We start from the raw sequence: 20,576 nt of genomic DNA, 5'->3' as shown, positions 1-20,576 counted from the left end.
GCATTTGGGCAGAGTATTCCAATGTTAAGGGAGATGACTGGTACCAAGATGATTTTGGAAATCAGGAGGATTTGTTTGGCGAAATGTTAAATTTGCCTCGTCTTGATTGGTTTGAAGCCTTGGAATGAACTCACAGTCGCGGCGCTAGAATTAATTCAGATCTCACAAAACACTCATTACTCATGCTACTCCTCATATTAACTATCAACACTATGCTCCATACACTTAATTCTGTCTTCCATATGCCTCATGCGCTGGAACATGAAAGATGACTCCAGAATTCGCAATTAGTTTCTCACAATGGCGCTCTGAGAGTGCCAAAAGTCGCAGCGCTCAGAAGCATCGGGATCTCTCTGGGCCGCAATGTTCGTATCTGAGACATTCAGAATAGCGTAATTCTTTTGTCCGTACTGTGGCCAATGAGTTCGTGTCTGATGAGATACGGAAGGAAAGGTATTTGGGTCGCCGCGAATGATGAACGAGAGAAAGTAATCTTTGACTGCAGTTGCCACGGATGAGTCAACAGTGAAGATTTCTACGTTGAAAATCGGAAAGTCGGCTGCCGAATGCACATAAACTCCAGCGTCAAAGATGGATTTATAGGCCGGGACGCCGTATCTCTGTGCAGCCTCCGCGAAGTAATAGGTAGGGCAGTTGATGTTCGCATCGCCGTTGATTTGTTGAGTCTGCCACAGAGACGGATCGCGGCCGGGAGCGGAGAGAGGAGCGAGAACACCAATGAGCGGAAAGATGAGGCTGCGAAAAAATGGCTGCTCGTAATATTTGGCTCCAAAGCTAGACAGCGGATAAAGCTGGCTTAGACTCTCCCAGAACTTGGGTGTAGGCGAGTGCCACGTCTTTTGCCACTGGGCTTTGTTTTCGTCGAATGAGGTTGTTGAAAAGTTGGTGAACAAGATGCCTGTCAGGTTATTAATGAGGGAAGATGTGATATACAGACGATGTGGTCGTCTTCATACCTTCAAACGAATCATGATTTGTCATGAATGGAACCCTGGCAAAATGACCCTTGTTGAATTCTACAGACGGCAGATCCCGGACGAAATCTCCATCCACTGAAGGTCCATAGTACATATCGCCATAAGAGTATATCCCGGCATCGTAGCCAGTGTAGTAGCTTTTGTTTATCGCCGTTTCCAATGCGGATGGAGATAGCTTTCGAAGACAGGCGACATTACCGCACTTGGCATCATTTAAGAAGTTCTGATACTGTTTTTGCAAAAAGGTGTCGTCGTGGTAAGGCTGCAGCCATGGGAATTCTAAGTGGTGAATTAGCCTGATTCAAGTTATACGAGAAGTTTCACCAAAGGAGGGTTAGAACTGAAAACCATACCTGCAATCACACCTCTGTACGGCGGTTTCTTCTCTCCTCCCTTGTAAATCATCTGGTTCACAACCGATCCACCGCCTGCGCTTCCTCCCCAAATCGTCACCTTGGAGGGATCGCCACCAAATGCGGATATATGACGCTGAACCCACTCAAGAGCGAGGCGCTGATCTAGAAGGCCAGCATTTTTAACTCCTTCTTGTCCATCAAACTCCTTTGGGTTCAAGAATCCGTATGCACCGAGGCGATATTGAATGGACACCCAAATAACATTGCCTTGGGCATACTTTGTGAAATCTGAGCCATCCGAGGAGATGGAGTTACCGGTGACGTAACCTAGGAGACATTTATTTTAGCTATAATCCCTATCCAGTAGATCTTGTAGCTACCCACCTCCTCCATGAATATAGACAAGAACAGGGAGAGATTTGGATTTTGGCGATACCGGCTTAAGAACATTGAGAAGTAAGCAATCCTCCGACGCTGGTATTTGAGGACTAGCCCCCAATACTTGAAGGGTACTCAAATCAGTGCCATTTGCCCAGGCCGTTGGACCCTGGACACACTGAGGCCCTAAAATAGTAGCGTCAATAATTGCCGAGGAATGTTTGCCATGAGACTCTATGTCTTGTGGTGCTCGCCAGCGCAAATCGCCCTCTGGGGGGACTGCGTAACGAATGCCAAAGTAATAATCGAGGCCATATGTAGCATTGCGAACGCCTCGATATTTTGCATATCCCAAGTCAACAACTGGGTTGTTACTGGTGCTGTGAGACGGCGCGCCAAGGGCACAGCTGCCGAGAATGGAGACTAAAAGAAGAGATTTGATCATTGTTTGTCGTTTAAACTTTTGCATCAAATTCTAGAATACGCCGACGACGTCTATTTAGGTCTGATGAAATAAAGCATTTCGACGACATATTCTCAGAACTTTTTATATAGTTGCTCAAAGACAATAATGCTTCAAATGGCAACCATGTTGTTTGCCAAGATTTAGCAAAGTCCGGGGAAGAGGGACGATTCTTTCCATTTTGGGTAACAGTTTGCCGGCGCAGACCGGATTGCCGGACTCTAGAGGTCACTTGAGGTATGCTCTGCATCATTTCTGACCGCTATAATGGAAAATTGAAGCTGCGATTGGCATAATTGTATTGCTGTTAGCTAATAAGAAACTTTTTATTTACAAAGATGAATGAACCGGCCAATGCCGTGAGAGAGTCGACCGGCAGTACTTGGTCTGTGTGCGGATGTGCTTGAGCCCGGAGAATGATGCAGCAGGTCGGCAAATACAGTAGCGCCCGAAATGGGTATCTGCTTTATTAATGTAAATTTTCTCTCCGCACGAACCATTTTTATGGCCCATTCATGGCGAATACCATACACAGCTTCCGAGCAGATTATACCCTCAGCGAAGGCCATACCACGAGCCGGAACTAACCTTTCCTTGTGACGCCAACTTGCTGCCATTCTCTACTACCACCGATCTCTGTTGCCTCGCAAAGTTGTTACCAACGACAGTTAGCATAATACTAGGGGAGTTTATAAACAAGTAGTACACTGCCGAAATTGGAATCCCGTAGTTGCCGACAGCCCGATCCCTGTCCGAAGGATTGAGCCTCTTCGTTTCGCAAACTATTGCTCTCATTGACGGCATGTAGTTTTCAAGGGGCTGAAAGGAACCATTTGAACTTGATAAAACAGGTTCTACTTAATAGAGTTGTTAAAAACAAAATGACTCAAGTTACTGCATACCATAGCCTGTTGACATACTACCGTTGTGGTTAAAGCCCAGTTGCGTTCGGCGTAAACAGTGCTGCCTGGAAGGATTCAATATCGCTCATCATAGCACGAGGTAATAATAACCGGCACTAACCACAAAGGTAATGCATAGCTACTCAATTATAAGCAGTTGCTGGACATTGGAAAATAGAACGCGTCATCCTTGTAAGCTACGGCAATACTAAGTAAAGAGTAGGAATGAAAAGCCTGACGAATTTTCCATTTTGAACTTGATCAATCTATGAACAATTTCATTGTAAGGGAATAGAAAAGAAGCAACGAACATCTGTATTGAAGTACCTGAATTAATGTCCCATAAATCATCAGTCAGTAGATACCACCTATAATCCAGATGATTACATTTGTACAAAAAGGCACACGGCCTGGCAACTATCTCATTGCGCCACCTTTCTCCTTAATCGGAGTCGTATTAAGCCACGCTTCGGGCCTAAATACCCTAGACCTGGATAGACGGATGTTTTAAGCTGATGTATATAGTACCAAAAGAGAAGGTTGTGATCTTATACCATGCTCGAATCGCGGTATATATTTGCATCCGCGCCAATCATGTTCAACTAGTGTAGCTATAGGATTCGAAATGCTACTCTTACTATCCAGTAGTGGCCGAAAAATGGACAACCTGAGCAGTTGTTGTTGTTCGAGTTCCTGGAGAGACTCTATTGTCAGCATCAATAGGATCAAACGGGGCGAGGGCAAGGGTTGAAAGGGAAGTTAGATTCTGGTATCGGTCAAACAGATTCAACAGAGGATTTGGAAGATGCCAGTACAATACTCAGCAATATAACTATCTATAAAGAGAGACTTTGCTCCAGAGCGTTTCTCATAATATCTCCATCAATCTCAAGAACTTCAATTGCCTTGTATCAGAGACTTTCAACTCCTTCTGGGACGCTGTTCACTTCCATCTAAAATGGCTCGCTTAACTTACATCTCCCTACTTGGCCTTGCCAGCTCCGTTCTTGCTGCCCCTCAGCCGGCATTGACTGGAACTGAAGGCACCATTGCTTCAACCGTTCGAATTGCCGGTCCAACGGCTGCTCCTAACATCCACGGTCTCGAGATTGCTGCCGCTCCTCAGTTCTTGACTATCACTGTCATTAACAGCCATGGTGATGCCATCTCGACCTCGCACGCTCACGACCCCAACGGACCTTCCGCTGTGTCGGGCAATGTAGGTCCCGGCACCATGGCCAATGGTGCCACTGCTGCTTTTGCCGTTCCAACTGGATGGATTGGCAATGTCGCCATCAACGACGCCGGCTGGGCCATTACAGGCGATGATTCCCTGATTGAGGGTAACTTTGTTGTTCCTCAGGGATCTACTGAAGCCGTGGCCGATGTTGATGTCTCTTATGTGTAAGTTATAGATCACCATTCACATTCCTTATTTCTATCAACTAATTCTTCTCCAGTAACGGATTCTCTGTTGCCATTGTTTGCTCTTGCAACGGACAGGTTGTGACTGGTTGCAACAAGAACTTGTTCAACCTCAACTCTTGCGGCGTAGGCTGAAACTTGTAGTACACCCTTTACAGTAGACTGAAGCTAACATGACATAAAGCACAACGACGGACAAAACGCCTGTGTTAACCCGCTCCGAAGCGATGAAGGAGCTACATCTGCTGCGCCCTTCTTCGCCCCCTGCCAGCACGCCGCCTGGACGTATGTTAACGATGGCGCTGCCAACTCTTTCGGACAGTGCCAGTCTGGCCAAATTACTTGCTGCGTTGGGGCTGCTTGCCCTCCTAACCCTAGACAGCCATAACGTCTTGGCGATTGAGGCTTAGACTTGAGACAGGGAGAACTTTGCTGGTGCTATGATAAAGTAGGATTGGGAATTTTGTTCCTGTTTTTGTTCGTAAATTATCCAAAGTATTTATTCTTCTTCACAGTCGTGTCATGTAAATAGCTACGCAGAATACATAGTTACATAGGATTATATACTTGTTACATAGACCAATGCATCTTCATTATCGCAGATCTTTTTTTTCTTTTTTTCTTTTTTTCAACTTTTTGTAATCTTTTGAGGAGAAAATTAAGAAGTGAAATGGTTTATATTAAACCCCTCGTTGCGTGGACCTAAAATATTTACAAGAGGCTCCAGCATCTACTAACCACCCATAATACTCAGTCATAATCTAACTGGACTATCGGCCGTAATGCGCAAAACTTGACTACAGAATTCCAAAATGTTCATCTCAAGCAGTATATTCATTTTCATATAACTATATATCCTGAATCATATATATACAGTAGTAATTCCTTTTAATAATATGATCATGAGCTTGAAGACATCATATGTACACCAGCAATTTTTCCAATGTCATAATCTTACACACTGCCCGAGCCGTAAGGGCTAAAAGCATATTGGATTCCCAGGGAAGAAAGGGAAGGTCCACCATTCTGGAGCAAATCCTTGCCGTTATCCGCAGTACCAAAATAGGAGTAGCGGTAAACGCAAGGGTTGTTATCGAGGAACGGGATCGCCGATCGCAAGAAAGTAGCCTCCTGGTCAGCGTTTCCACCTGCTTGAAACTATTCGAGCGGTTAATATCGGCAATCATTCTTTCTTGCTGGTAAAACTTGTTATGAGCAACATACCTCTGTGATCCAGACCTGGCGGCCACCGCCAAGGGAGCAGATACTGTTGACCCAGTTTTCAAAATCCGCTTCCAGCGTCCAATCATTATACCAGTGGATCGGGATGAAATCGATGTGGCAGTCGCTGCAGGCCTGCAAGAACTGGCTGATCCAGTTGTAGCCGTCATTAGAGACAGCAGGGGCACCGAGTTGCGCGTGGCCATAGAAAGGCTCCATGTATTGCCTCCACGCATTAGCAGCATCGCCAGGGCTTAGATTGGCCTGGCTACCCAGCTCTGGCTCGTTAAAAGCCAGCAAGTGCCCTGAGCCTCCATTGTTGATCCAGTACCAAGCATTGTCAAACCATTGAGTCGTATGGTAGCTTTGCGTGCCCCACAGCATGGGTACAAACTCGGCCCAGCTTTGCTTCTGGGAGGTTGTGCTGTCCCAGTTATACTGCCAGTTGACCTGCGAACCATGGCCATTATACGACCCGCCAAACTGCGAGATGGGAATATCATCGTTTGCAGCTAGGCCACGCTTTGGCCATGGATCAGCAAGGGCCAAGGTGAAAAGAGAAGCGGCAACGCTTAACCTTTTACTGGAGAAAACCATGTTGGTTGAGCAAATTGACAAATTTCGAATAGCAAAAAGAAGATGAAAGCAAAGTTTTTTTGCTGTGAGCAAAGAGATTGGAAGTGCCACAAACTTGAGAGCGGTGGTGAATTCTCCTGTATTACAACGGTAATCTATATGCTATATATACAATTTCCAAGCCCTCAATTATCTTGTTCTTTTGATTGATTGCAATATCTTGAAGGATGATTGCAATCTGTTGAAGGATTTTTTTGCTCTTCCGCTTCTGTATTCACTTTCTGTTTTTGAACTAACCGGTAAGCATAACAAACCTGTTTGTTAGTACGCTTTTATTTAATATGAATCATATCCCTCGTGGGATGATAGTCAGGCACGCTTTCCTAGTTAGTTTCTAAAAGTCCTAGTTGACAGGATGCAACCCCGGCCCACGCTATGCGATATGCGGCACAGAATGCTTATACTATTTGCTAGGATAACACGCTGGAAACTGCTGCCTTGCATCCTTCATATGTGGATACATAATTATTGTTTCTACAAAAGGAAGGTAAAGACATGTATTTTTATCTCCAATAGGTATACTCATTTGTAATACGCTCAAATGGATCCTGTCGATATAATCCCGCAGTAGAGCATCTCATAATGATACTCAATCTTTCCATTGTCGGGTATAATGATACGATTATTTTTTTCAACTCATCTCCTTCTATATTCATCATAGGCCACCTTTAGCTATTAACTCGACATGGCTGCTATTGCTACTCAGGAGCCGGATGTGGCTACAACTTCGTCAATTAGTTCGGTCCTATTACAGCACGCCATTGAAGATGCGGAACTGACGGATCCTATCACTACCCATGAGCTTACCTGGCAACTCGAATCTTACGGCGACTATCCGAGCGGCGTCGGATGTGAGCGAAGAGTGAAGATGACAAGATAGTGTTGCTTCAAAGTTGACTATCACAGTCTCGCATGAACATGCGAATAGAGAGGGAAAAAGTATATAAATGAAGACATTGCTTCATCTCATCTTTCAGTCCAGCCATCCAACAATCATTGCTTTAACAAAAAATTAGCTATTCATTCATCTGATATCATCATGCGTGTCATCTCTCTTCTCCCGTTTGTTGGCGCAGCCATCGCGCTCCCAACTGAAACTCCTGGAGCAGCTCCCGCAAACAACATCACCGCGCCTGATGTTAATGCCATCAAAGCCGTACCACAAGATTCCTTCAAAAGCTATCAGACTGGTGGCTTGGTCCGCCAGTCTTTCAAGTCTGAGGGATCAAAGTCGAAGCGCGACTGGGTCTGTAACACTTCGCCAACTTTCACCTGGGGCGACGGTGACAATGGCGGCAAGGGTATCTTCATTACCAACACCGACAACGATTGGCGGGGCTTCTACGCTTTCCACAACAACTGCGACTCGATTCCTTACAAGTACGTTTGGGTCGCAGCCGGCGCAACTCAATTCCTGTCCTTCCCTGATGGCTGGGCAGGCCGCATCCAGCGCGGCGTTGACGCAACCATGAACAATGGCCAGGCTCACTGGCTCGGCACATGGTTCGAGTTCAGCTGGGACTCCAATGGCTGGGGCTGGAGCGACGTCTCTCTCATCCGTGGTTGTGACGGCGGTGTTCTGGTCAGCTCTCAGGACGGCTCTGGAGCGTGGAAGGGATTCACGCAGGACATCTTGAGCAATGCGCCCAGCAACGCTCTTGACACCAAGGATGATGGACAGAGGGTGCTCGCGGCCACGGAATTCATTGGCGGTGCCATCAACACGCCTCCTCGCGACTGGGAGCTCCAGCAGGTTGGCTCTCAGTACGTTTATGTCGATGACGATCACGGCAGCCCCGTCATTGCATCTACCAACGGCCGTTTCGGCACTACTTGGCCCGCCGGCCGAGCATAAAGCTGGCATGTCTCAAGCTGGGCTCGTATCATGATGATGTAGGTGTGATAAAGCTGGTACTTCGAGATGAAGCCTGTTAGATAACTTTGAGAGTATATATATACGTACATATATGTAAATACAGATAGCAAGAATTGTACATATTATTGTGGAGATATTCAATGCCTAGGTATTACTAGTCACTATAATTTTAACGTGAACAGTTGTCTGATCATGGAGTGTCAGGACTTTTAGAATCAAGGCAGCAATATTGAAAGTGGTTCGTTGTTTGGTCTGTGAAATATGTATTTAGAGTATCATAGTGCTGGAACCATTAGTCTATTATTGGCGATGATTTAGAATCAGTAGTAAAAAGAAATGTCAATTGAAGGGGTGCTATCTATGACACAGCAGCAAGGAAGAGTTTCTCATAATGTGTTGAAGTGTATCATAGTACAGTAAGCTCTTGAGCAGTGGTTAAGCATGAACATCTGGATTTACTTTTTACTCTTCCTTTATGCCTATGATTGCTACTTTTGTACAAGTACTCATCATCGATATAGAATAGGAACGGCAATACTTCGTGATATGTCTGACGGATTTAGCTGTTCGCGTTACTCCAGAAGCATGTAAACGCTCTTGATCTTTTTCAATTGCATAATGTCCAATTTATGGAAAAAAAAAAAAAACGTAGGGTAAGCTGTAATTACAGTTGAGGTTGCAATGAGGCTAGTTCGAGATCCGTCAGGATTCCGCAGGATTCAGGATCCATTGTTCCAGCACGTGGCGTAAGATGAGCCTAGACTATCCTGGAGTAGATCAAGCACAGCGCTCACACAATCCACTGACAGGAGTCGCGCCTTTGCGATACAATTGCTGCAGAAATTCCTCCCAGTGCTCCGAGTGGTATGTGCCCCTCCTAATACTTGACAGTTTTTCGTCTTATAAACAACCTATATCACTTTCTATCTACGCGCCTTCATGCTAACAATAGGTTGCTGCTTATTACTTATAAGCGTACGGCAGTGTTCCAATGCTTCATGTGCTCGCTCAAGCGCCAAATGCATGCCACGAGAGCCGTTCGATTTTGACTTACTCACTCTCCAGTTCGGTGAGATATCCACGCATGGCAATGCTAGCCCAACTTTTGTCTCTGCCGCAAATCACTTTGCCGGGAATTAGTGGTGCTCTGCAACCTTGGCATTGAGGAGCCGTCTCAAACAAAGGTAGAGGAGTTGACGTCGCTCGACAGTGTTGGTTGACAGGCAGAGAATGTGTGGGCAACAGCACGGTACAAGCGCGCGAAATGAATTGAGCTTGACGACATTCCAGTCGCAGAACGACTTGAGCGTTCAAGGCCGAAGCTCAGCTGGGCCAAATATGTTTTTGTCCGCGCCCTTTACAACAAGGCTGAACAACTCGACCAACTCGCCGTTACTTCTTTCCATTCGATCGCCATAGAAGACTTTACGGCTGACTGCCGACAAGATTTGCCTCAAACATGGCGTGGTCCCGCAGAAGCGCAAGGCTGGTAACAAGGTCATCTTGGCCGACCAGCAGATTGCCTTGCCCGCGCCGATCTTGTGCTCGTACCCAATTCCCCCGCCCAGTCCAAGCCAATCCACCAAGCGTGCCAAACTCCCTCCAGTTATAGCGGCGTGCGGCGTCGGACATTGTGGAGCGGTAATGGAGCGGCGTCGTATCGTATGCGGCAAGATCTAGTGCGTGCAGCGCTGGTTTGTTAGTGCATCTCAGCGATATTGCTGGACGTGCATGCACTCGCTGATTGACTGACCTTTTGAAGACCTCAGGCTGGCAGTTAGCGAAGGAGATGAAGATGCAGGAGATACACGAGATTGGCAAAGGAAAGGCCAGCGATTGCCTGCGGCTGCCTGAGGCTGCTGAAAAAGATACAGAATACCTAGGTACTGTACCTACGAGGCGGTGGCCTTTTTTGGTAAGATAGAGATTTTGTGGTTATCATAAGCGACTGTGGGAGCCACAACCTAGGCGGATATGTTTGCGATGCGCTTCTAAAACTGTGTTTACTTCCATTATGCGCGATGCAGCTACTTTCAATTGAATCTCTTGTGAAATTCTTTTATCCAGCAAAAAATCAGGAATTTGCGATTCATCGCCATCACCTGCTGAAAATGACCACCTGGGCACTCCATAGGTACATGTCTATCAGGTTGTCTTATCAGCCTCAGATAGCGACCAACCAGCGCTCCAGTTTAGGTGCGTACCTCGCGATACAGCGCGTTACAGCGCCCGAAGACCTATAAGGACGTATCGACACAACGCTATAATTCAGTTCCATTCCATTCCCCCACGGTCTGGGCGTCCTATTTTGCCTCCACTGTCTTTGCAGTACATTGTGTACTCCTCTGGGTGCATTTCCTATTCATGGTCAAGGCCTACAACGAACGGGTCAATTCGATCGTACAGATCTCGGCCTCGTGGGAGCACTTGAATCAAGCTACATTATGTTCCCGCATTTTATGCCATGACCAATTATCGGTATTTAGATTGAAATATCTATTACAATCGGTCACTGTTTATTCCGCAAGAGGTTGCAGCATTTCTTACCAACGGGAACTATTTCCACCAACTTGACCATCAACACGGCGCACAAAGGTAATCATGGACACTACATGTATATTTGATACCCTGCAGCGACATCAATGGACATGGACGCATATCTGCATGAGATGTCCATATAGAAACACCACCGCCATCAGCGTCGTGGTGTGTCAAGTCTTGCCCTGTGATAATATCTCTTGCCACCATTACCGCCGCCGAGACTGGAGCCTCATCAATTTGTGGGACGCCTGTAATAGCCCACCTCTGCTGCTTACAGGTATAGTGGAATCTGTCTATAATACCCCAGCTTTTCTTTTTAAGCGTGGGAATGAGGCTGGCATTGTTTGGGGTTCGCTGGGGAACTTGGCGTAAGGTTTGCTGCGGCGTGGATACATGTACCAACATCCCATTCATCAGGGAGTTTCTGAGTTGTAGCGTTATCATTAGCGTTAAGAAACAACCCACCTATGGATCTGTAAACTGAATCTTACCTTTCCCCAGACTGTTCGTTCAATCAGGTCTCTCCTTTGGCTGATCTCCAAGCCCACGTGGCTGGTATGAGTGGGACCAACAAAACCTCCGCATTTTCTTGTTTGGAGGAGAATCTCCTGCTGTGAATTTCTCCTTGCTTGTTTTCTTCCTCATACTCATATTCGTAGGCGACGGTGCAGCATTGCTGCCAGAATTCATGATGCTTACGGATCTAAACGCCTGTATCCAAAATGGAAACACTTCGAGTCCACCATTGCAGCAAACAAACCACCGAAGTCGCGTCCGCACTGGATGCCTCATCTGCCGAGCTAGAAAGATAAAATGTGATGAGCAGCGGCCGAATTGCCAGAGATGCTCAAAGGCCAAGAGGAAATGCGTCTACAAGCGGAGGCCACCTCTGATGCCTTTACAGCCAGCGCCGCCAAACGTTGGCAACCAAAAACCACAGAATTCACCCAGAAACCCGTCCATTTCTTCACAGCGGAGTCGGACTGGGCATGGCCTTATTCATGGCCATTTATTGCCTCTTGATTCTGTGTGCAATACGAGGGAAACGACCATCCTTAATACTGCTCAGTACCCAATGCAGTTGTCGCAAAGCTTACCAGCGTCAAATGATGCTGGTATAACATGCAGCAGCCATCAAGACATCAACAACTTTAATGAAGAATCGATTTCGGAGAATGCAGACTCGCCCTCTGCTCGATTCTACACTACATCATTACAAATATATGTAACTACGGCCATTGATTTGTTTTACCCTTCTGGGATAACATCTCGATCATCCTCATACTTCATTGACGAAGTGGATTGTCCTATCATCTCAGCTTTTGACTATTTAAATTGGAACAAGATAAAACTCCATATCGTACAACAAGGTGCTCAGGATACATCAATATCTGAAGCTATTGAAGCCGTTCAAATCATATACAGAGCCCAGGTCAATCGATTAGCGATGTTTCACGCTACCTCGGAATATCAAGCCCGTCTCACCACTTTTGAACTCCTGGTAGCCGATGAGAAAACTGCCTTCGACACTCTTCTAGTCATCTCATTGCTTCTGTGCCTATGCGAGGTCATTTTACCCAACGAAGATGGCCCTTCGTTAAGTGCATTTGGCCTAGCCTTTGAGGCAAGATTGACCGTTTGGATACTAAATACCGATCGGTCCCCTATCGCCTTACGTATCTGTACCTGGCTACAACTTTTACACGTTGCTACCAAACGATCGGGATGTTGCGGTTTACTACCAGAAACGGTGTTTCAGCTCCTAAGCGACCATATTACTGAGGTGCCTAATCTCCCTCCACTAGGCAACAGCTCAGATTCAACAAGTGCCATGTACGACATCATAAGCTCTCCGGTATTTGCTTTTTATCTACAGCTTCAAAGAATTTCGAATCGAATTCAAGATCTTAGTCACTACCGTCGATCAAGGATCACACCGGAAGATCAAGAAGAAGTTACTGAAATCGTGACCAACCTGAACAATGCTCTGTCAACTCTATGGATTGCCCGCCCAAGCCCACTGCAATTTCAGCCAGGTCAGCTCCGAGAAAATTTCTGCCCAATGATTGCAGAACCTCTTGTTGCTCTAGTCGGAGTTTGTACAGCGGCATATTATGGTGAGATAGTCGGTCTTAGGCGCACGCTTGGTGATGATCCATTTCCTTCTCCCGAGTCTCAGCAACCCATGAGCCGAATTCGGGACATTGTTGAAGGGGAATGGAATGCTTTAAGCAAAGGCACTCTTAATCCAGGATACATACGGCCGCTCTTCTTGTATTCTATCGAAAATCTTGAACAGGATGAGACGGAATGGGCAATGGCTCGCCTGAGACAAGTCCAGAGTCCTATAAGTAGAAGTGAGTTTATCGCAGCTTTGGGAGAGGCACTTGGGAGAGAGCAGAGGACGGAAAAGAGGAGGGTGGCCACAAAATACTTTTGCAATGGAGCCTTTAATACAATGGTCCCACGCATGTAGCAAATCATTTTTTTGAGCAGCACTACTAGAAGCAACTGTACCGCAACAATATAATAAATCATGCTTATTAAATATCTCATCATAGCTGGGTTAGAAATCCAACAATTGGTTTTGTTCAACTCGTTAGTAGCTTATGAGCTTTGTCCCTGATCCTAACCATTTGCGAGACGTCATCACATACAATTTGATCTAATTGCCCTTGAAGAATCCACTCGATGATTTCGGCCTCCATGTCTCTGCCATATTCCTTCAGAAGCTCAAGTACCTCCGGACGTGGAATAAATAGAAAGACCGCAAATCCCTCTTTATGCAGTTGATGAGCTTCGCCACTCGGAAAATGCTGAATCTCAATATTCATCGCGTCCAGATTGGCTTCTCGAGCAAGAGCAGCAGGTTCTATCAATCGTGAATGTGATAGCCCAACTGTAGGTACCTCTGAAATAATATTTTTGACTGCTCTAAGTTGGACAAAGTCGAAGGAAGAGAACTGAAGGAGGTCGGCGCATTTCAATTCGTCGATAAGCGCCCTTAATCTGGGGAACATAATATCATTATGGTCGTACACCTTGAGCTCAAGTTGGAAGATGATTTCAAGTTCGCGGGCAAGATGCAAGGCATCTCTCAGACTTGGAATCCTTTCACCCGTAAATTCTTCGCCAAACCATCGACCTGCATCAAGCCTTGAGATCTCCAGATAGGTCATATTACTAGCCAGACCGTGGCCGTCGGTCGTCCGATCGACAGTATCGTCGTGAAGCAAGATGAGCTCACCATCTTTGGTGACAGCAAGATCTGTTTCGCAAGTGACGCCTTTGCCACCTATCTCGCGAGCCTTTCTGAAAGCAGCCAATGTATTCTCTGGAGCGGCGGCGCTGTGACCTCGATGTCCAGCGATGCGAATGGTTTGTATTGTCATTCTTAGTGGGTTTGCTTTGGCCGCCATTTTTCTTCCTGCTACAACGCAATTGGCAAGACACAGGTTGTATAAGCTTTGTAATCGGATTTGGGGGAGTAGTCATCCGAAATGGCGCACTTCTGAAGAAATGTCGTTTTGGTCCTTGGGAAAGCCCCGATAGATGGCAGGTATTTAGCCTCAAGTCACTGAGAGCCCAGAAAAGGGCTCGTGGTTCGGCAATAGTGGAATGCTCAGAGATCAAGAAACGTGCCTGAGGCTCGGCTCCATAGCCAATAACATCATTCGGTCATTGAATAGCCTACAATTAGTTGAATATTCCAGGGGACCAAATGGGCTCAAGTTCAGGTGGTGCGCCAATTAAGATGCCGTACTGGTGCTTACAGTCTTGCCCCTGTCTCGGCAAAGGTGGAGTGCTCGGAAGCAAGAATGTCTTCGGCTCCATAGCCAATAGCAGTATTGGAATTTGGACTGTATGAGGCCATTGAGCCAAAAGACTTGCGCTAGGAGGTGCGAGATCTCGCTGACAAGGCACGTTCAACTTTCTCCAACTCTTTGCTTTACGAAAGAGCTGTCATGTCTGACCGCATGGTCGATTGGTTGGTTCTTGATTGTCGTTTTTTATTATTATCATGAAATGCGTAACTTCATCTCGGAGAACTTAATGAGGCGCTCTTGAGACCTTTAGCAGCCCTCCCAAGTGTATATTAGGCCCGCTGCACTTGGCCTTTATATATACCAAAACTCGTCTAACAAGTCTTTGGACCCAGGCTGTATCAATACTGAGACGGTTTTTGTCAAATTGTTGTTATTCATCGCATCCAGCTTATTTAATTTGTCGAAACACTTCTCATACCAACATCATGGATTTGGCAACCAACGAGGGGTCTGTCGTGGGCGACCAACACCATCTACACGCCGCCAACCCTGCAGTAAAAAATGCCGAAGGTCAACCACGTAATTCCAAATTTGCCTCTCAGCTAGGAGTTGCTGGAGATGACAAATATGGCACAGTTATCTCTCCAGGAGATGAAGCTGTCCACAAGTCACCAGTCGCGATGTCCAAGTTGGCGGACCTGAGTGCCGACGCCAGCACCGCTGCTGATAGCGAACGAAAAATGAGCCTGCTTGAAGGTATAAGACTATATCCAAAAGCCATATTTTTCTCATTTGCTCTTTCGCTGGCCGTCGTCATGGAAGGCTATGATACGTGGCTGTTGAGCAGCTTCTACGGCATGGGGGCATTCGCCAAGAAGTATGGACAATACACTGGCCTCGACAAAGAGGGCAACCCAACATACCAACTCAGTGCTACATGGCAGAATGCTCTCGGAAATGGAACAAGCGCCGCACAAATTATTGGATTGTTCATCAATGGTATTGTTGCGGAGAGGATTGGATACCGGTGGACTATGATTGGAGCTTTATTCGCCATTACGTGCTTCATTTTTATACAATTCTTTGCTATTAATGTAGAGATGCTTCTTGCTGGTTACATCATGTCTGGATTGCCATGGTAAGTCGCAAGTATCCCCCTTCTATTGCGCTCACTGACTTACTTGTTTGAGGGGCGTCTTCCAAACCTTGACGACAACATATGCAGCAGAAGTCTGCCCGGTTCCATTGCGCGCATATCTCACTACCTATGTAAATCTCTGTTGGGTAATAGGTCAATTAATTGCCTCTGGAGTCTTGAAAGGGTTCGTATCTGGCAATACTGAGTGGTCTTACCGTATTCCATATGCCATTCAATGGGTGTGGCCGATTCCTATTGCCATAGCTACTTTCTTCGCGCCTGAATCACCATGGTAAGCCAGATGATTATCTAGCTATATCATATAACGATTATGCATATCTAACTTTAATCTGTAGGTGGCTCGTCCGTCACGGAAAGATAGAGCAAGCTCATGATGCTCTCCTCCGCCTTACATCTCAGACAGCAAACCCAAATTTTAATGTTGAGGAAACATTATCTATGATGATTCATACCCATCAGATGGAGATTGAGCAAACATCTGGCACTTCATACTGGGATTGCTTCAAAGGTGTTGATCTTCGCCGAACAGAATTAGCTGTCATGACATGGGTGATCCAACACACTTCTGGCTCACCCATGATTGGCGCCGGGACCTATTTTATGGAACAGGCTGGCCTCTCTCCCTCTAATGCCTTTTCTCTTGGTGTCGGTCAATCTGCTATGGCTTTCGTCGGCACTGTTGGGTCATGGTTTTTAATGCCACATTTTGGTCGCCGAACGCTGTACCTCTGGGGACAAATTCTCATGTTCACAATCTTGGTGACCGTCGGTGTTCTTGGCATACCAAAGCTCAATTCCGGTATTAGTTGGGCTACTGGCGCGCTTATTCTCGTTCTAACTTTTGCCTACGACCTCACAGTTGGACCAGTCTGCTACTCACTTGTGGCTGAGCTGCCATCAAATCGTCTTCGAATCAAGACAGTCGCTTTATCGCGCAACTCATACCTTGCCTCTGGTTTCGTCACCAGCACTCTTCAGGCGCGTTTAATAAACCCAACTGCTTGGAATTGGCGTGGAAAGGCAGCTTTCCTCTGGGCTGGAACAAACTTGGTTGGCATTGTTTGGACTTATTTCCGTCTACCAGAACCAAAAGGTCTTACGTTTGCTGATATTGATGTGCTCTTTGAGAGGGGCGTTCCAGCGCGCAAGTTTAGCAAAATCGCTGTCGATCCTTACCACTCTAATGACATCGCTACTATTGAAGAGGAGGAGAATGTTGGCGATGATTACGAGAAGAGGAAATAATCCTAGATTGGCATCTTTTCTAGGAACTGAAATGCCAAAAAATGTAGCTAGTTTTCCCATAAGAAATGTGAATCAACAGTACGCTGCAACAACGGCATATCGTATTTTATCTTCAATCCACGTTCGTATGTGCACGCACGACATGAGACAAATCGTCCGCTTACAGGTGCGACTGAGTTGATGCAATATAGCCATAGCTACTTCTATTGATCATTTTCATTTCAGGTCCTATTCTGGAATAATCCCAACGCTGACTTTAAAACGATGCAACCACTCTAGATTATCTGCCACCGTCTGGTTCCACGGATCACCGCTGAAAATCGATTAGCAAGAAAGAAGGAATACGGAAAGTGGTAAATCACTTACTCATCATACACGAGAAAGCGAGCGTGATGCTGAATCTCCTTGTCGGACGGTACATGGGAATTTGGGTTATTGGGAGACATAATAGACTTGACCCAGCGGCCCAACTCCCGGCCCAGCCACTTGTGAAAATTGGGATCATGGAACATATAAGCCCCTTTCAGAAGGTCATCAGGCTGTCTCCGTGAACCCACATCCGCATGCTTCATAGGGAACATGGTGGGCATAAATGACTGTGGTGATGAAGGTATGCCAGTTCCGACATTTGCCGGCGTATGTTTAAGCCCAATAAAATGTGATTCGCTGGGCGAGGCTTTCGCATAATGTCCGGCCCCTAGGGTTGCCTCTCCGTTAGATTGCTGGAGAGCTCCAAAATCGTGAGTATCGATATACAAATGACTGTGAATTGTGCGAGATGTAGTCCCTAGAGTCCAGTGCCCGGATAAAGTCGTAGACAGAGATATTCCACCACTTTCAGTGATTGGAAGAGACGAACGTTGCCTAAACTGGCTGAGCCAATTCATCGGCGATGAGTAAAGCAGGGTCATGAACCATGTGAATACGAAATCGGTTAGAGGTAGCTTTAAGGCTTGTTGCATTCGTGTGAGTATTTTACAAGCCTCTGTATGTAACGTCGCGTCGGAAATGACGGCCTGGTTGACCATCGCCTCGGTAAACGCAAAATTGTAGAGTTGGGCCTCAAGAGGGCATTCTTCGAATAGCGACTTCTTTCCCCTAATCTCTAGGGTTCGAAGCCTTCCCTCAGACGGTGTTCGTATAGGAAGAAACTGCGCTTGCGTGGCAATCATCTCATTCGACAAGACTAGGTCACGCAGCCATGAGGGTTCGGCGTCTACTTCTAACGTCAACATCTCTGAAGCAAAGATAATGCGACAGGCTTCGATATGCATGGCGTCATGGCTAGGAAGTTGCCCAGTCTTGTACTGATATGTTTCGACAAAAGACGAGAGCTCAACGACGAGTAGTTCATATGCAGAGCGGGGGGATTCTGGAGAAACATCGCTTGCTTCAAACGGAAACATGCTAGTGCTCTCTTCACCAAGAAGATCTATAACATGACAATTAGTTTGCATCAAAGACTGACTAGGATGGGACGTCTTACAAGGTGGAATGGCGTTCTCGAGCGTATCTGTGATGACATCTTCAAAACCCCAATCACCCGTCCAGCTAGCCATAGTCTTGCCCATTTTAAAATGGTCGGCCAAGTGTTCAACCCGATCACCCCATGAATCTAGATAAATCTCGCAAAATCCACAGCGTGATCTAATATTTGGGGTGGATGTTTTCCACCCTTTTGTAACCGCATTTACCAGCTTCGACTTGTGTACCAAGTGCAAGTGTTGCTTAAGATGATCTTTCCTATTAAATACTCGTTCTTGGCACGAATATGGATTGTGGCTGTTTATATGATCATCGGTGGGCTCTGATTCACCACAGAACACACATTGCGGTCGGCCACTTTCGGGGTTGATGGCGCGCGGTCCCTCGGGTGAGCACAGCCATCGCTCAAGAGGTATGTGAAGAGTTTTCTCATGCCTCTGCCAGTCGTATTTTGTTTTAAATGTTTCTGCGCAAAAGGTACATTGAAAAGGATACTGCATGTTACCGACACGAGTTCTGTTTGGTCTTGACCGTAGCCTACGCCTTCGACGACGTGACCTGCTTTGTAATAAAGCCGTACCCCCAGCAACAGAGTCGCTGGAACCATATGAGTATGCTGAAGCAAGTGAGCTGCCACTTGAGGTCCGATAGCTGTTGTCTGAAGATTCGTTGATAGACTGGCCGGACTCGTCATCTATGGGCGTTGACAATGGCCAAGCTTGATGCACAAGTTAATGTCCACTCTTGCGCATTGCTCAACTAAAGAATTAGTCTAGATACTTACAATGTGATGATTCGGCACATTGAACCGCATTGGCAATAGCAGTGACCGTTGCAGGCTCACTCTCTGGAGGAGAGTCAACCCAGCGTTCAAGAGGTCCCATGGTACGGTAATTACGCCTCGTCTGAACTGTCGGCGTATCGGGTCGTCTGGGGATATTCATCGACGATGTATCGGGATCAACTGCGGTCGTTACCTTCTGAGAAGACTGTGTGCTGTGGTGCATCTTTTCTCGCCGCCTGGTATTAGAGAGCCAGTTACTAATCTGCGTCTTGGATAGACCGGTCTGACGTTGTAGCATCTTCATTTCTTCTTTACTCGGATATGGATAATGATAGTGGTTTGAGAACCACTGTTTTAACAGCTTGGATGATTCCCTAGAGAAGCGCGAGCCTATCTTTGGCGGATTGACAGAGTTGCTATGCGTATTACCATGGTCTGACCCTGCAGATTGAGGGCCCGATTCCCAGCCCGTGTAAGGGAGTGGCGATGGAGTCGTGAAAAAATCATAGGTCAGAGAGGCTGGATTTTCCTGAGCAATACTTTCATCGGCCGCACCCGAATTGTGCTGACTTGGTTGTGGAACATGAGTAACGCTAGAATGGGCACTCGATCCAGCTACAGCCTCAGATGCACAGGGTGCCGCCATTGCCGGATGTCTCAAGCCCCAAAAGTCATCGGAGAGATTGTCCTGGTTCATTGACTGATCTGTGGTTGCAGATTCATAGGGCTGCTCGGAAACTGTCTGGTTTAAAAGTTGAGTTGAGATGCTGTGCTCTGTGGGATCGTCTTGGTGCAGTGAGGTGGTGTGATCCGTTTGTCCCGAAGCTGGACAAGTGTCGGAATCCGGGGCATCGTGAAGCTCAACGAATTCACAGTCAGCTCCCGACATTCTATATGAATTGCCGACAGTTGATGGAAATTCGGCTGTCAAACAACCGCGAAAAGTAACGATCGTTCAGTGAGGCGAAACAAAACAATCGTAAGTTTGAGAGTCAGAATATGGGACGCAGACGTGGCGCCTCGCCACTTCGGATGTCTGGCAGTCCATCCACCCAGACCCCACCTTGGTCAAGAAAAACGGAACGGCAAAATGAGTTTAATCTTCTTAAGGAAGAGCCTAGCTCTCGAAGGAGACATTTGACGACGAACTACGAATACCAGCCAACATCAATACATAGGGCCGATTTAAGTTTTTCACGTGTTAACAGACATATTGGGCTGACGTGTAATGATTTGTTCTCGGAATTGAACGAATGACACTTTTAAATAGTCTTCTCAAATGCGACTGTTATAATCTTACTCTGGTAGTTCAGAGGGCGCAATTTCTTGTCTCTAAAAAT

At 46.4% G+C, this 20,576-nt stretch overlaps 8 protein-coding genes across 8 annotated transcripts; 4 read left to right on the top strand and 4 right to left on the bottom strand.

Annotated features, from left to right (window-relative positions):
* Window positions 1–287: 287 nt before the first annotated feature.
* T069G_02189 (carboxylesterase family domain-containing protein) lies at window positions 288–2,177 on the bottom strand (the record flags this gene model as incomplete). Its single annotated transcript, XM_056169399.1, has 6 exons — window positions 288–919; window positions 978–1,277; window positions 1,352–1,681; window positions 1,739–1,828; window positions 1,868–1,918; window positions 1,958–2,177. The coding sequence occupies 6 exons, from the start codon at window positions 2,175–2,177 to the stop codon at window positions 288–290; spliced, it is 1,623 nt and encodes a 540-aa protein (XP_056034715.1).
* Window positions 2,178–4,055: 1,878 nt separating this feature from the next.
* On the top strand, window positions 4,056–4,910 carry T069G_02188 (uncharacterized protein; the record flags this gene model as incomplete). The annotated part of the gene is made up of 3 exons (XM_056169398.1): window positions 4,056–4,501; window positions 4,558–4,648; window positions 4,707–4,910. The coding sequence occupies 3 exons, from the start codon at window positions 4,056–4,058 to the stop codon at window positions 4,908–4,910; spliced, it is 741 nt and encodes a 246-aa protein (XP_056034714.1).
* A 566-nt stretch (window positions 4,911–5,476) lies between these two features.
* On the bottom strand, window positions 5,477–6,340 carry T069G_02187 (glycosyl hydrolase catalytic core domain-containing protein; the record flags this gene model as incomplete). Its single annotated transcript, XM_056169397.1, has 2 exons — window positions 5,477–5,680; window positions 5,747–6,340. The coding sequence occupies 2 exons, from the start codon at window positions 6,338–6,340 to the stop codon at window positions 5,477–5,479; spliced, it is 798 nt and encodes a 265-aa protein (XP_056034713.1).
* Window positions 6,341–7,064: 724 nt separating this feature from the next.
* On the top strand, window positions 7,065–8,234 carry T069G_02186 (uncharacterized protein; the record flags this gene model as incomplete). The annotated part of the gene is made up of 2 exons (XM_056169396.1): window positions 7,065–7,230; window positions 7,396–8,234. The coding sequence occupies 2 exons, from the start codon at window positions 7,065–7,067 to the stop codon at window positions 8,232–8,234; spliced, it is 1,005 nt and encodes a 334-aa protein (XP_056034712.1).
* A 4,009-nt stretch (window positions 8,235–12,243) lies between these two features.
* Window positions 12,244–13,272, top strand: T069G_02185 (uncharacterized protein; the record flags this gene model as incomplete). The annotated part of the gene is made up of 1 exon (XM_056169395.1): window positions 12,244–13,272. One exon carries the CDS (start codon window positions 12,244–12,246, stop codon window positions 13,270–13,272), a length of 1,029 nt encoding a protein of 342 aa, XP_056034711.1.
* A 115-nt stretch (window positions 13,273–13,387) lies between these two features.
* On the bottom strand, window positions 13,388–14,215 carry T069G_02184 (glycerophosphoryl diester phosphodiesterase family domain-containing protein; the record flags this gene model as incomplete). Its single annotated transcript, XM_056169394.1, has 1 exon — window positions 13,388–14,215. The coding sequence occupies one exon, from the start codon at window positions 14,213–14,215 to the stop codon at window positions 13,388–13,390; it is 828 nt and encodes a 275-aa protein (XP_056034710.1).
* Window positions 14,216–15,048: 833 nt separating this feature from the next.
* T069G_02183 (sugar transporter domain-containing protein) lies at window positions 15,049–16,967 on the top strand (the record flags this gene model as incomplete). The annotated part of the gene is made up of 3 exons (XM_056169393.1): window positions 15,049–15,701; window positions 15,754–15,993; window positions 16,058–16,967. The coding sequence occupies 3 exons, from the start codon at window positions 15,049–15,051 to the stop codon at window positions 16,965–16,967; spliced, it is 1,803 nt and encodes a 600-aa protein (XP_056034709.1).
* Window positions 16,968–17,195: 228 nt separating this feature from the next.
* T069G_02182 (homeobox KN domain-containing protein) lies at window positions 17,196–20,125 on the bottom strand (the record flags this gene model as incomplete). Its single annotated transcript, XM_056169392.1, has 6 exons — window positions 17,196–17,280; window positions 17,334–18,399; window positions 18,454–18,582; window positions 19,033–19,146; window positions 19,237–19,382; window positions 19,443–20,125. 6 exons carry the CDS (start codon window positions 20,123–20,125, stop codon window positions 17,196–17,198), a joined length of 2,223 nt encoding a protein of 740 aa, XP_056034708.1.
* Between the last annotated feature and the right edge of the window lie 451 nt (window positions 20,126–20,576).

This window comes from Trichoderma breve, chromosome 1 (assembly GCF_028502605.1).
Source record: "Trichoderma breve strain T069 chromosome 1, whole genome shotgun sequence".
In the NCBI taxonomy this organism is placed as follows: Eukaryota; Fungi; Ascomycota; class Sordariomycetes; order Hypocreales; family Hypocreaceae; genus Trichoderma; species Trichoderma breve.
The sequence above is the reverse complement of the archived record's forward strand: the minus strand, read 5'-3'. Positions and strand labels throughout refer to the sequence as shown.